The 14536-nt window shown below is 42.5% G+C and overlaps 1 protein-coding gene across 1 annotated transcript in view; it reads right to left on the bottom strand.

Moving 5' to 3' along the window:
* Nucleotides 1-83: 83 nt before the first annotated feature.
* Nucleotides 84-14536, bottom strand: part of MAP3K15 (mitogen-activated protein kinase kinase kinase 15) — an 87296-nt gene continuing 72843 nt past the window's right edge. Inside the window, exons 19-29 of the mRNA XM_037377241.1 lie at nt 14162-14319; nt 10198-10381; nt 7477-7654; nt 6615-6783; nt 4716-4901; nt 4287-4392; nt 3006-3216; nt 2046-2158; nt 1792-1889; nt 1123-1199; nt 84-631 (exon numbers count right to left, since the gene is read on the bottom strand). Coding sequence (XP_037233138.1) covers nt 514-631; nt 1123-1199; nt 1792-1889; nt 2046-2158; nt 3006-3216; nt 4287-4392; nt 4716-4901; nt 6615-6783; nt 7477-7654; nt 10198-10381; nt 14162-14319 — 1598 coding nt within the window. The 3' untranslated portion in view covers nt 84-513. The remainder of the gene's footprint in view (nt 632-1122; nt 1200-1791; nt 1890-2045; nt 2159-3005; nt 3217-4286; nt 4393-4715; nt 4902-6614; nt 6784-7476; nt 7655-10197; nt 10382-14161; nt 14320-14536) is intronic.

Below are 14536 nucleotides of genomic sequence, written 5' to 3'. Positions count from 1 at the left end.
TCAAACCACTAGATAAGTGTTTGTTTGCTTTGTTTCTTGATGAACCACTTCTGTAAAAAAAAAAAAACCCACCAAAAATGTTTAACTGCTATGGCTTTGCTGCTGAAAAGTTACTAAATAAGAACAGTGAGAGTAGCTTTAATGCAAAAAGGTGTATACGTTCATCTACGAAGAAGTGACATATGCTCTAGCACACCGCCTCCCTGCTCAAACCCTCAGCCAGCAGAACTGTAACGCATTTTAAGTTCACAGTTTTCACAGCCATTTCAGGTGTGTGGTACCTGTTCCACTAAAAAGGATTTTTTTCTCAGCTAATATTTTATATTACATTGATGGGCATCTGAGTTCTATACTACTCTGTCATAAATAATTCCAGTGCATTGACACAGACTTTTAACAGCTGTTACTATTCACTGTATATTACACTGATGGTCAAACAAGCTACATAATTGTGCAAAACCTGCAAGGCAGCTGTACATACATCTAATAATTTAAGTGTTAGGAATGTGTCTGTCATTTGCTTATTCCCACTTCAGGTTCTTCTGAAGCATTAACCTTCTCCACTGAGGTCTTACCAGATGTTTGCCGGTGGCTTAATATTGCATTCCAAATTCTGCAGAGAAGACCACCCCTGTATGAAGAAGAATGAAGAACAGTTAGGGAAAACTCCCTCATCTCCCTTACTTTAAAGTGAGCAAGAAGTAAAGCCCTAGGTCATAGCAGTTATCACAGCACACAGAAAAAAACTGCATGTCTTTTATAGCTAAAACTTCTTTCAGGTCAGCCAGGAGTTAACAGAATGATGATGAAAGGACTTGAATCAATGGGGAGGAAAGACAGGCATGAAGAACTCACTTATTTTCCATATGATTACATCATTCTGAAGGGTGCAGAAATAGCTCCCAACCTTGATAAATACCAAGACTTAGATGGCTTGAAGCACCCTGGGTGCAGTTGTTAACGCTGCAGCAGTGAAGACATGAAAAACTTTAACAGCAAATCAGAGATGAATTTCATAGCAGTGGCCACTGAACTATCGCTGACCTATCTGAATAACCTAACTTCAAAAAAAGTTTTTTTACAAACTACTTCAATTAACAATGAACTGAAGTACTTTCTTACCGCAGTTGAAGATACCGCAGATCATCTTTAGTGATATCATTAAGGACAGCACTTAGTGTGTAATCTTCTTCGGCAAACTAAAAGGCAAATTTGTTCCTGAATTAATATGTCTTCTTTGAAACCAAACTGCTACTTTTCATGGAATGGTTTGGGTTGGAAGGGACCTTAAGGACCATCCAGTTCCAACGCCCCTGCCCTGGGCAGGGACACCTTCCACTAGACCAGGTTGCTCCAAGCCCCGTCCAGCCTGGCCTTGAACGCTTCCAGGGCTGGGGCATCCACAGCTTCTCTGGGCAACTGTTCCAGTGCCTCACCACCCCCCCAGTAAAGAATTTCTTCCTTTATATCAAATCTACCCTCTTTCAGTTTGAAACCCTTGTCCTACCATTACCTGGCCCTGTAAAAAGACACCCTCCAGCTTTTTTGTAGGCCCCCTTTAGATCCTGGAAGGCTGCTATAAGGTGTCCCCAGAGCCTTCTCTTCTCTGTCTTCACAGGAGAGGGGCTCCAGCCCTCTTGTCTTCCTGGCCCTCCTCTGGACTTACTCCAACAGGCCCATGTCCTTCTTATGCTGGGGCCCTGAGAGCTGAACACAGCGCTCCAGTACTTACTAGTACAATAACCTTTTTTTTCAAAAGGTGATTTTTTTGGTTGTTTTTTTTTTTTTTACCCTCTTAATGGCATCCAAGTCTGCTCCTTGTTGTTTCAGCCAATTCATGAGCTCAGGATCTGCATTCTCTCTAAAAGCTGCTGCAGAACATTGGGAGTCTTTAACAGAAAACAAACGTATAGGTTAATACACCTCATAACTAGGGCAAAAGTGATGGTTTTCAGACTACTGAAGTTAAAATAGATGGTCTTTTATCCTTTAAACACATGACCCCATACATTTGTGTGCAACTGTTATACAGTATCTTCTCGTACCTTCGGGTTTAAGTTTTAATCGAAGCAAGTGTAATTCCTGAGTTTTTTGCTCCAGAGATTGTCGTAAGAGGGCCTGATACTCTCTCTCCTTCTGAACAAGGTTTTCCAAAAGCCTGTTAGCACATGAGGGAGATCAAAAACAACCATACTGAGAGTAAGCCTAGGTAAAAAATAATATCATTTCTAATTACTACTGAAGGACAGAGACACTTGAGAGGTGCTGTCTTAAATAACATAATATATGGCTTACAACGTTTTGGTTGTCTGGGAGTCACTTAGTGGTGACGCTTCAAGGCCTTCATCTTTGCAGAATTTAGTAAATAGCTTGTAAACTTGGTTCCTATTGTTTTTCAGCCTCCCTGGGCAGAGTTGCTGCTTTTGTACTGTAAGTTACTGCTGAATAGTGTAACACTGATGTTTTACCAGGGACTTTCTGATCACAAGATTTACATCACATCCATAAAGAAGGATGGGACCCTCAGCTGTTAATGCACTGGCAGCAGCCTGTAAATGTAACCCATGAGAAACAGGAGAAGAGCTCTGCTGAGCTCTGCTTGTGAGCAGCCTGGCCGTGGGCTAGGAGAGAGCTGCTCGTGTCTTTCCTTGCAGGAGCAGCTTTGAGGGCACTGCCACTGTGTCAGGTGGCATCTAGGGAGCCATGGAAGTAGGAGGGAAACTGACACAGTTGCACTACCCTAATTACTTAACAGTAGAAATTCAACATGACATTCTGCAACTAAAAAATTAATTACACAGAAATGAGAGTTGTATTGAGTTGTCATTCCAGTGCTGCCTGTGTCTTCTGAATCCATTTGTGTTCCTGGAAGGTCTGCTTTATCACAAGGCAATCATAGTAGGTGAGCATTATTCATGTTATGTGTGTATGTGTCACTGTAGAAAGCAATGTCTGAGTGCTTTTCAAAGACTGCCTGAAAGATCCACAGTCTATGGGAAGGTTACCTTAAGTTCTCTTGTTTAAGTCTGCCCAACTCCAGGCTAAGCTGCTGCGGTGTCTCATGTGACACCACAGAACTAAGGGTGCTGACTCCTGATGTGACAGCAGGATCCTCAGCCCCCTTTTGTTCAGTGGGCTGGAAACTGTCCTCCACTTCATCACCGTCCTTGTCCCCACCTTCGGTTTCTGATGCTGGCTCAAAGTGAGCCCGAAGCTCTGGTAAAAGGAAACAGTGTAAGAACAAGAATTTTTTTGGACAAGTCAGTTCAGCTGCAGTATACCAGTAGAGGTAGGTAGCTGTAGATGACAGCTGTAGAGGGGACAAACACATTTGTGATTAAATTAATAAAATGACGATAAAATGTATTAATGAGAAACCCTTGAAACCCTTGGGTGTGTTTTTTTTTTTTTTTAAAAAAAAAAAACTCTTTTCCCCTAATGCCCTAGAACAAAGAGTTTACAAAGCCTTCCTCTTCTCCATGTAACATTTCTAACCCCAGTTCTCTCAGAACTTGCTGCAAGTGGTCACCCTTTCCACCAAGAGTAGCTGCCATTTTTTTCCTCCTACAAAGAAAGTCCTAAGAAATTTGGCTGATTTGGCTTAAAAGCCATAGCAACTTTGGACTGAAAGGGCTCACCATCACTAAGTGCTTGCAGAACATTCTCATAGTAGAAGGGGTGCTCAGCATTTCAAAGAGTTACAAATCTACTTGCAAGTCTCCAATTTAGACTTATTTCTAGACAGTTTTTAGTTATTTACCCTCTTCCTCTTCAGTGGTGGTGATTTTTCCTACTACCCATCTGTAGGCCAAAATCATACTCCTACTTGTATTAATGCACTCCCTTCTCTGCATCTGTTCCACAGCTCTAATTATTTTTCAGGACACAACCAGACCTGTGCAGTGTTACCCACCTTAGATGTCATTAAAATGTTGTACAGAGTCATTTTCTTTCTTACTAGAAAAGGTCCGGCTTGGACTGAATTTAATTTGCCTTTTCTTTTGTCATGGTTGGACCACAGGGGTGGTGCAGAACCACTGGTTATCTCCTCATTACGTGCTTCTGTACTGCAAGTACAGCAGTAATCCTCCAGCTCAACACTTCTTTCTGTACCACATTCTGACCCTGTGCCTTTGATGTAGTGGCACATGGGATGCGGTTAATGGCATGCTAACAGATTAAACATCTAAACTCTTCCTTTTGCTATAACTCTTTGATATGCAAACAGCAGCCTTTTTCTTTCTTTTTTTTTTTTTTTTTAATTATTTGCAGCTGCTTTGATTTACCTGGAATAAGGATAGTGACTGCTGCTTGGACTGCGCGGCGAATTATGTTATCCATTGCAAACATCCAGTGGGGCCTTATTAAGTGATTTCTTAACACTTTGTTCACCTATAAATAAATAAGCAAGTAAAAGTAGCAGCAAGCAACATTTGTTTACACCTTAGAAAAGAGGATCTTGTTCTCCAATAGTCAGATGAAGTTTTATAAATTAACAACTGCTTGAGTCACTGAAACCCTCCCACCTTTGAAAGTCTAAACAGATTTGACAGTTTTAGGCTAGAGCTTTCAAACTGCACCCAGACAGTGACATTCAAGCCCCTCTACAGTACCAGGAAGAAGAGGAGTGAGGAAGAGGGGGGAAGCTGCAAACCCCGGGGGCGAGCTCTGTCCAGGAAGAATTGCTCTCCCCCTGCACTAGGCAAGGAACTCACTGCATCCTGAAATCCAAACAGCACCAGATGAATCTGATTGATGGAAGTGCTGTCAAAGTCCAAATCCATTTTCAACTTGGATATGGTAGAAGCCATCACTCTCTGCTCAGGAGAGTGTATGAAGTCCCTCAAAATCCCAATAATTTGCTTGATGTGCGCCACTGAAAGCTGCAGTTCTTCAGAGCTCTGGAGAAAAGATAATGTATATCAAGTAAATCCCAGAATCATTAAACATCTAATCAGTAGCAGTAGTATTTTTAGGGTTAGGATTTGTAGCTTTGTCTGTGTATATTTCACACTGATGCACAGAAATCACAGGACTTTTGTTTCTGCAAAGCCTTTATTTTCTACCTTTTTCTAATGAAGAGTTTTTTTAATAGTAAATCCTATTTCCAAAAAAATAAATTAAGTCTACTGCTACTGTGGCTGTCACAAAGGGAAGAGGTTCCAGAAAATTATCTACACATTTCTGCAACGTACTGCAGAGGGCAGCTCTCCTCCATGAAGAGTGAGTCAACAAGCGACCCAATTTTTTGGGATGCTATCCTTTCAGTAAGCTGAATCTGGACTTCTATCCAATTATGCAGACATTTTATTTCCTTAGGCAAAAAAATATATGTTTATATATGGATTTATTGTAAGTTAGAAAAAGGTCTAAGATTACACAATGACAGGACTCAAGCGTTCATCCTATGATTTGCAGTCCATAACCCCCTACAGTTAAAGCCATCCAAGTGCCTGCAAGAACAATCACCTCTGTAGTTAAAAGGTAAAGGAAGGGAGAAGTATTACATAAATTGTGAAAAAGAGATAATTCTAGCAGTGCTGGAAAACAGCTGGAGACTGAGATATGAACTTGCTGTTACTAAACGACCCTTTATGCTGGAAAATGTTTAAAGCCCTGGTTATTCCTGACTAAGATCTCACATATAAATTTTAGTCCCCTGTGAGACTATAAAGTATTTTGCAGTTTAAGCTCAGAGCAGAAATCTACTCCAGCTGCTCCCCCAGACTGAGTTTGTGGGCCTTTCTCTGGGTCTGTAAAGCTCTACAGGAGCCCCCCAGGTGTGGGGCAAGCTGACCTGCACCGCGAGGCAGTTTGCAGGGGAAGCGAGCCGTGGGGAGAAGCAGATCCCTGTGCCGTGTGGAGCTGGCTGCCCCCACGCCAGGCTCGGCTGGAGCTGCTGCACGTGCCTTTGTGCCGAGACCCACGGCGGGCCAGGGATACCACCAGAGGGGTCAGCAGGCTCCCCTTTATGTGGATACAGTCCAGGTGAAAAACTATAGCTTTGGTAAGGATAGATAGCATCAGTGGCGCATTAAAAGCAGATGTCAAGAAGGAAAGGCTGAGCAATCAACTCTGTTGCTGGTGTGTGGCATTGCCTGGCTATGGGTTAACTGAACATACGATTTTTCTTGCTCCTCTTTACAGTCACTAATCGTTCCCACTCAGTTCTTCCCTGTACACAAAATCTACCTTAGCTTTTTTTTAAGTTTCATATACTGTGTTCTTGGCATCTAGTTTACATATGCTTTGAATTAAAAATTGTTAATTAGTTCTCTATCCTTATAGCAAATCATTCCTGTTACTACCGGGTGTTCCATTTCCACATCCTTAAAAGCTAAAACAAAACATAACGTCAAAACGACCCTACCCCCAGGCTACTCAGCTCTACAACCTCTGAAAAGACCAAGAGTCCAGCAGCAGTCAAATGGTGGGATTTGCTACCCATTCAGGTAATAGTAAATGATTCACACAGTTACAGGTCTCAAAGATTAAAGATACTCAGAAGGAACAATCCAAGCACCTTTGTTTATTAGTTTTCGGAAAAGGAATACTACTACCTGGCTTGTAATTTTCCTTTTGACATAGGAAAAGGAGAGCTGAAGTGAAATTACCTGTGTGATACAGTCCTGCAAATTGGAAACAACTTTATTCTGTTCTTCCTTAAGGATTTTATATAGGATTGCTCGGCGTTCACTGTCCTTCCGCAGCAGAAACAGACCAGAATCTTTATCCTCAATGGAAGGAGAAGCACTCCTGTCCTCTGAGGCCTCATCAGGCACGCTGTGTCAGCAACCAGGCCACATGCACAAGAGAGACCTCAGTATTAGCAACACCGTAGTACTGTCAGAAGCGAGCAGGGACAGTTTGGAGGTTAAAAAGCAACTTAAATTACAGCAGCGGACTGATCAGACTGTTAAACACTCGTTCTGAGGCAGAAGATGGCTCAGATACTCAGCTGGCATTAAGCCTCACTGAAGCCGAAAGCGCAAGGCTGAATTCATCCTGCATTAATGTCACACAGCACTAGTTCAGTTTGGGGGAGGAAAGCCGAAAACCCTGGACTGAGATAACTATTCATTTTTTCTGGCCCCATACTGTAACATACTAATTTTAAAGTATCGCTTTGTGCTCTCGGAGCAGCAAAACTCTTTCTGCTGCCCCTTTCCCACATTTTTTCATGAGTACACAGAAGGGTCAGCTCTTCAGCTAACTCCTGAATCCATATCCACTCAGTCAATAAGACAACTGACAGTCACTGGGAGTGGGGGGGAAGTGTATAAATACATGGAACTCTTAAGGATAAAAATCATTGTTCATTAATTAAATATAGACTATATTTAAATTAACTGGTAAGTTTGCTATGCAACTCGCTTGCTGTTTAATACACCTGCTTTATTGCCCTCAGATAAAAAAAAATATGAGTTAAATCCACATAATCCCTCATGGGTGTCGAGTGACAAGCAAATACTTTACCTTAGTAAATGGGAAATGGGATGCTTTGCCTGAATCTCTGAAGTGGATCTCTTTGGTCTTTCGAAAAACATGTCATGCTGTACATCAGAGTCTGGTGAAACAGAGCCATGCTCACTGCTGCTACTGCCAGCCTGTTCTCCATGGATTGGCAGTGGGAGGGATATATTACGATTATAATCTATGAACAGACATTGTAAAACATGTAACAGAACAAGGCAGAATAGGGCAATGTGCTTAAAACAGCCATGATCATCTTCAGTGATATCAAGACATCATTTTGCAAAACTGCTGAAGGAGAGGTAACCTTGTTGATAGAATGCAGCAACACAACTCAAAATCATTGTATGCATAAGCAATAAAATGTGTGAACGAGCTAACTGCTGAACCCAAAGACAGCAAAGCAGCTATGCTCATATGAAATGCCATTTTGTTATCCTCTCTTGCACGCACGCACACTTATACATACACACTTTCACCTTTGGTGCCAGTCTCACAAAGTGGTACAATGGGATATACAGCTGTTTAAAGAGCCTGAACCAAACCAGCAGGTTTCCACCAGCTGCTCCACCACAGCCATATCTCTAAGCAGAGAGCGCTCTGCTCCCCACCCTCCACACCTCTGTCTGCCTCTGTTAATGGACGTATATCAGCTCCCTCTAGGACACCAGAGGCATCTGCCTCCCTCACATGTTCCCTCGCCCTCAGTAAGGACTTTCTCTCAGCACTAGCCTGAAGGACATCTCTTGCCCCTTTCCAATTCATCTTGAAAGTAAGAAGAAATAAAAAAAATAACAGATACTGAGAGCTTGCTATAATCCTGATTGCCAGTTTGCAGCTCTGTGATAGGAAAGGTAAGAAAGAAGTTCCGCCAACTCAGAACGCAACACAACCATGGAGCTAAAATATCACAAAAGGTTTTGATGCTTGTCACTACAGATTATGTGGAGGTGGGGAAGGAAGAGAGCTAGAAGTTAAAAGTCGTTCAGACAGCTCTGACGTACTCCATGGTACACCACTGATGTTCAAATGGCTGAGGTTAAACAGTCACGGAAATTAAACAATTTATGTCACCTTGTGGGAACAGGTTCGAGGCATCTCAGCAGTACAGAAAATTGAAAGCTGCTGTCCCGAGAGTAAGGGCTGAGATTTGCTCGGGGCTGCCTTTATTACTGGAAAGAAAAAAGGGATAGAGACAGGATGGAAAAGATGGGGACAAAGCTGAGGAAACTGGTGGTGAGGGAAACAGTATAGGGAGGAGACAGAGTGAACAGCTGTAGCTGAGATTGTGGCCGCTGCTGGGCCAGGACCTGCCTTACACCCCCAAACTGCCCTTGGCGGTGGCTGCTGCAGCCAGCACACCTTTCCCCAGCTCCGGCACAGTGAGTGCAGATCCCGCTGCAGCCACGTTGCCTTTCCCTCCCCTCACCCCATAAACAGGTTTCACAGCCTTTGTCCGTTCTGCTTGTGTCCATGGCCGGCACTGAACTTGCTTCTTGCTGCAGCTCAGTGCTTAACCCTGCAGCACCAGACCCTCAGGGCATCTGAAGGAGCTCTATAACCTCATCAATCAGCAGGAGAAGAGAAGAAAGGGGGAACGCAGGAGCAGGCAGGGGGTGCAGAAGACAGCTGCACCTCCCCAGGTATTTGACCAAGAGCCTGTTGCTCCCAGGGCAGCTAACAAGGCAAGCTCCACCTTTTCTAATGCCATGCAGTTTTTTCTAGAAAATGCCCTCAGGCAAGGGCTGAAAAGGCCACAAGAAAACTTTATTGCAGTGGGGCAGAAGGCTACAGCCTGCCAATAGCTCCTGGCTGCCACCGCCCTGGCCGAGCAGTGTGAGCTTTCCCGTTGCCCCATGTAACCGCAGGGATCGCAGTTCTCAATGCCCCTCAGGACAAGAGGTGCCCATTTCATTGCTGAAACCAATTCAGCTAGATGTTATAAATCCCTTTCTAGTTTTCCCCTTAGAATTCTGTTCTTTCAAATGCTCCTTGCTGAGGGGAAAAAAGCTCAAAGAGGGAAGCAATTCCTCTTTGTGTGTGCATGTGTGCGTGCAGACAGGGGAAAGCAGCAGCAAGGCCAATGTTTTTGCCTCTTTTTGATGGACAGTTCCTTCAAACACTAACAATTTATTTGGCAAGTCTATATTAAAGTTTATTATCTTACCACTGAGAAAGTGGCTGACATATTGGGGGGGGGAGCAGACAGGAGGAACATGCTAGTCAGGGTAAAAAACCCACTAAACAGCTACTTCAGCAACTACGTGCCAAATTTCCAAGTTCCGTATCAAGTTTGAAAACGCTGACCCATGTAGACCCGAACACCTAACAGACACCTAACAAGCACCTACTCTACAAAACTCAGATCTTGGAAGTATATATAATTGTGAATCTAAAATGTAAAATTCCTTTGGAAAGTCTTCACCAAATGCCATTTTCCTAAGTTTAATTTACTATAAATAAGGCATTTATTTCTGGGGAGAGGAAAAATGGGGTTGGGAGGTTTTAGCAAGCAAATGCAAAATAAGCAAGCCACCATATTTTGTGGGAATTGTTAGATTTAAATATGTCTAATCACAAATCACATGCACTGTTAACAGTGGAGTTCCTGCTGCTTTCCTGGCACATGAAATGTCCTTTGTAAAAGAGAGTGCTTAATGATTCCAGTCTTTTATATAACACTTAATGATGATGTTGACTTGGATTTGGCTGGTAATTCCTTACCTGAAGGCCTGAAGGCAATTCTGCTTTTCTTGCCCTTGTTTACTTGTTTCAGGAAAGAATCTCTGAGCAAATCAGATGCTGTAACACGTTTACTAGGATCAGGTTCAAAACACAGCAAAATAAAGGCCTTTGTTTCAGCAGACACCGATTCTGGAATTTCAGGATGCATTTTAAACATCCCAACCTGCAAGTAAAACACAAATACGAATTATTTTTACTAAACAACTGCAAGGAGACCATGGGCCAAAGCTTTTAGTATGACCTCTCACATCTGCTCTGGGTCTCATGGAAAAAGGGGTGATCCAGATACCCACACAAAGCAGTGAAGTGACAACAAGGTTCTAATCCTGTTCTACTTCATTGCAAACATGGTATGAATATCCATATGGTATTACACAAAATGTCAATGTATGGATGTATCCAACCATCTGCCTTCAGGCAATCTTGGGATGTGGACATTATCCACACGACGTGCTTAAATGCTGCTTCTCCCACCAGCCACAAATCCCTCCAGCTATTGCACAGGCTTCCCATCACCCCTGTCCAGTACTGTGTCTCTCAGTTGCTGACTCCTCCAGCACATTTGTTCCCAGAAAGAGGAATAACATCCTTCCTCCTCTAGCACTGATTGCCTGAGGCCTGCACCTGTTCTGCTCCTGCTGCTGCCAAATTTCCTTGTACTAATGCTCACAGTGACCTTGCCAGACCTTGTCACCACCCCTGGCACTCGGGCCAGATGCCCTCCCTAGCTTTTCAGCGTTATTTAACTGGAAAAAATCACATGATGTTAAATCTTTGGACAAGACCCCCCACTCTTTAAGTAATGACAAATGAGCTTCTACAGGTTGCTCCCTAGTGATTTTTCCAGCTCCTTCACTGCCGTCTTATTCTCTAATGCCAATCTGGCATAGATGTTTTGAAGAGAAAATTGTGTAACACGTGTACATTGTATGGCATGTACCTGGCAAGATTATGGCTTGTAGTCTCAGCATCTTTACATAAAACAGGCTCTCGAGAACAAGCAGAAAGACAGTGGCCCCAAGGGAGACGATAGCCCAGCAGTTAAACAAGTGCCAGCTGCTTTTCAATAATCTCATTATACAGCTGCATTAACACACTGTGGCACCATTAGGCACTCACAATAGTGGTTCAGCTTCTATGCAAGCTGAAGCCAAAAATGCTGAGCAGTCTGCTTCTGGTTGAATGATTAGTGCAGAATATAAAATGCTAATAATGTATTAAGGCCTTCCAAACCATGACTCTAAGCACGTTGAAAACCCAGTATTTCCTGCATGTAACATATCTGACATTATGTGTAACATAAACATACACAACTTGCTAACCTCCACAATTTAATTGATTTATTTAATAAATGAACTGAATAAATAAACAAATAAATAGATGTTATGTCCTGTTGGCAGGATACAACATCTATAGATGTACCTTGTCTGATGGAGCATCTTTATCTGATTTGTAAAACCGCATGCACATATTGGACAATGCTTTATAAATGGGGTATACAGTTTCACCACTTTGAAACATCAGACCAGCAAGATTTTTGCTTTGGAGCAGAGAGAGGAGACAGACACCTGCTTGCAGTGCTCTGAAAACTGCTCTTGACATGCTCATCTCCATGGTCAGCCCACTCTTCCTTCTGCAGTCTGGTGACAGGCTCACACAGCCAGCTCCAGCTGGGGCAGCGGCACAAGCTGATAGCACTCTGCTACCAGGTTATACACCCTTACTCAGTAAAAAAGAGCCAGGACAGTCCAAAACAGGACCAGGAAATTTGAATGCATGTCTCTGATCTTACCTGAATCTCTGTAGCTCAAGGGGAATAAGTTTTGTCCCAAGCATCCGGAAACTCTGTGGCAACGTTTGTTTACCTTATACCCATCCAACGTCATTTGTTCGCACTCCTTTCACGCCAAACCAGATGCGCACATACAAGGCCCATAGGTGAAATACCACACAACATACACTCAGTCAGGAATTATTTCCAGTTCCTGGTTCTTTATAGCACCTTTCCTCTACTTTGTCCAACTCTTTGGTCATTTGCAATTTCTACAGTGACTGCACAGCCAGACTCAGACCTTCCCTCTCCTCACGTGTCCTATGTACAACAGAGTGTGCATGTGTGGAGGTGGGGACCTCAAAAGTTTGATATCCTGAGTTTTCCAGGTTTCTGTTCTTTTTACATGCCTGCCCAGTTGGCCTGTGTCATTCCTGGCTTCAAACCTAGCTCCCAGCTTGGTTACTTTTATTATGCAGCAAAAAGAAATCACGGTTTGCAATTTATGGTGCCCAGCAAGAGGCAGTTCCAAGTAGGTCTGAGCAGAGCCAAGAAACAGAAAACAAAACCAATTGTCTGACTGTAGCACATCAACACTGTCTGCAATAACAGCACTAAAACCTCTGCCACATCCAGAAGGGCAAGAAATGCATTTTAAAAAAATGGCAGTTCTGAAACTTCAGAACACAGCTCTATGGACTGGAAGTGCTTAAGGGCAGGACGCAGGGACACACACAATCCTGCCAGAGCTCACCTCATGAGCCTGCGCACACCTCGTCAAGCACCCAGAACTGAACCAGCGCTTCCTGACAGTTCAATAAACTGTGCTGAAAAACAAGACATGTAACTCACTGAACAGTTCAACTACGTGCCAGATGTGTAAGATGAAAAGGTATCTGCTAGCAGAACCACATCTGACATATACAGCCATGTGGGAAAAAGTCTTTTTCCATGGCTCCCTCAGGAAAGCTTCAGTGAACCAAGCCATATTCACTCAGGCAGCTTCGTTTGAAGTAGTGTCAGAAGTTGACAGCACCAAGGTGACATTATACCGTAGAAATAACAACATGAAAATGCATAACCATGCCTTTCTTTGCCTTTTAGCTATGGTGCATGGGAAAACTCACAGGCCTAATACGATGCATGGCATTATATGCCATGATGAATTGCAGCCCAGCTTATTATACTTATTGATAAAGATCTAATTTTGCTACCATGGTTCCATTAATTATTCTATTAATGCTCACACAGTGACTTTCAACAACATACACAAAAGAATTAGCAATATTCATAATTTAAAGCAGTTTGCTAGGTTATGGATGTGATATTTTCCCCATTATAAGAATGAGGACTCTGAAGCCTAAATGAAAACGTAAGTACTTTGCTACAAGTCTACTGCAAGCCAGTGGTATTCCAAAAATTTTCAGTCTGTATATCACATTACCACATCAAAACTTTTATACTACTGCTAGTTTTAGAGTGAGAACAAGTAACTTTTTTCAAATACATTTATTATCAAAACTGTCTGAAGCATTCTCTTCTCAAGTGTTAATTTGTACATTTGAAAACAGACACATTAAGAGAAACAAAGTACTAGAGGAAACAGTTTACCGGGAGGTAGCTTTGATCCAAAGGATTTAGGATGTAAAATACAGAGTATTTTAATCCTTCAGTACATACCAGAAATCCTGGAAAGTTAGCCGACCCTCTTCCACCATAGCTTCCAACCATGTTGCAGAGAGTGGGCCTTTGAAAGACAAGGCAAACAGATACTCCAGGAGAGAGGCTTATAAAAAAAAAAACTTAAAGGAGCATAAATAACTTGGTTATCGTTATTGGAGAGACTGGTTGCCAGGAAGGAAATCATAAACCAAAAGCAGGAGATGACAGAAGTAAGAGGGTAGAGAATATTAGTTTTCATAAGTCTTCACTCACTTTTCAGATTGCTGCTCTGAGTCATGACCTGTTTCCAGCACAAAAATAAATTATTGCCCCCAAGAGCAACACGGCTTAGAGCAGAGAAGGATCATTCGGTGAGAGTTAAGAACACAGCTGAGACTGTGGCTTCGTGTAACTACATAACAAAAGGTTACTACCAGTTAAATTAATATTAAAAAAATAAGTTAGTTTTTGAAAATTCATGAACTCTATAGCAAAAAACCCTGTACTTACTTTAAACATTGCTGCTTGAGGCTCTCCTAGTTCATGAAATGGAGGTTTGCCTGTTGCCATTTCAATAATGGTACAACCTAGTGACCAGATATCAGCGGGTGCACCGTATCCTCGCGGTCCTTTATCGATGATTTCTGGAGCCATGTACTGCAAGGTTCCTAGTCAGGACAAAAAGAACAGTCAAGTGTTACAGTCTTTATTCTTATTAAAGAGAATTAGCACACCACTAAGCAAGCCAAAAACATGTCAAATTCAACCTGTATAGCCCAAATATTTGATTTCCCATCTCAGGACTGAAAACTGGACAGAAACTTATGTGTTAACATCTTTTCTATACCCCACCTTCCCCCCCTCCTCTTTCTAATACGAGGCTTC

This window comes from Falco rusticolus, chromosome 2, assembly GCF_015220075.1.
Source record: "Falco rusticolus isolate bFalRus1 chromosome 2, bFalRus1.pri, whole genome shotgun sequence".
In the NCBI taxonomy this organism is placed as follows: domain Eukaryota; kingdom Metazoa; phylum Chordata; class Aves; order Falconiformes; family Falconidae; genus Falco; species Falco rusticolus.
The sequence above is the reverse complement of the archived record's forward strand: the minus strand, read 5'-3'. Positions and strand labels throughout refer to the sequence as shown.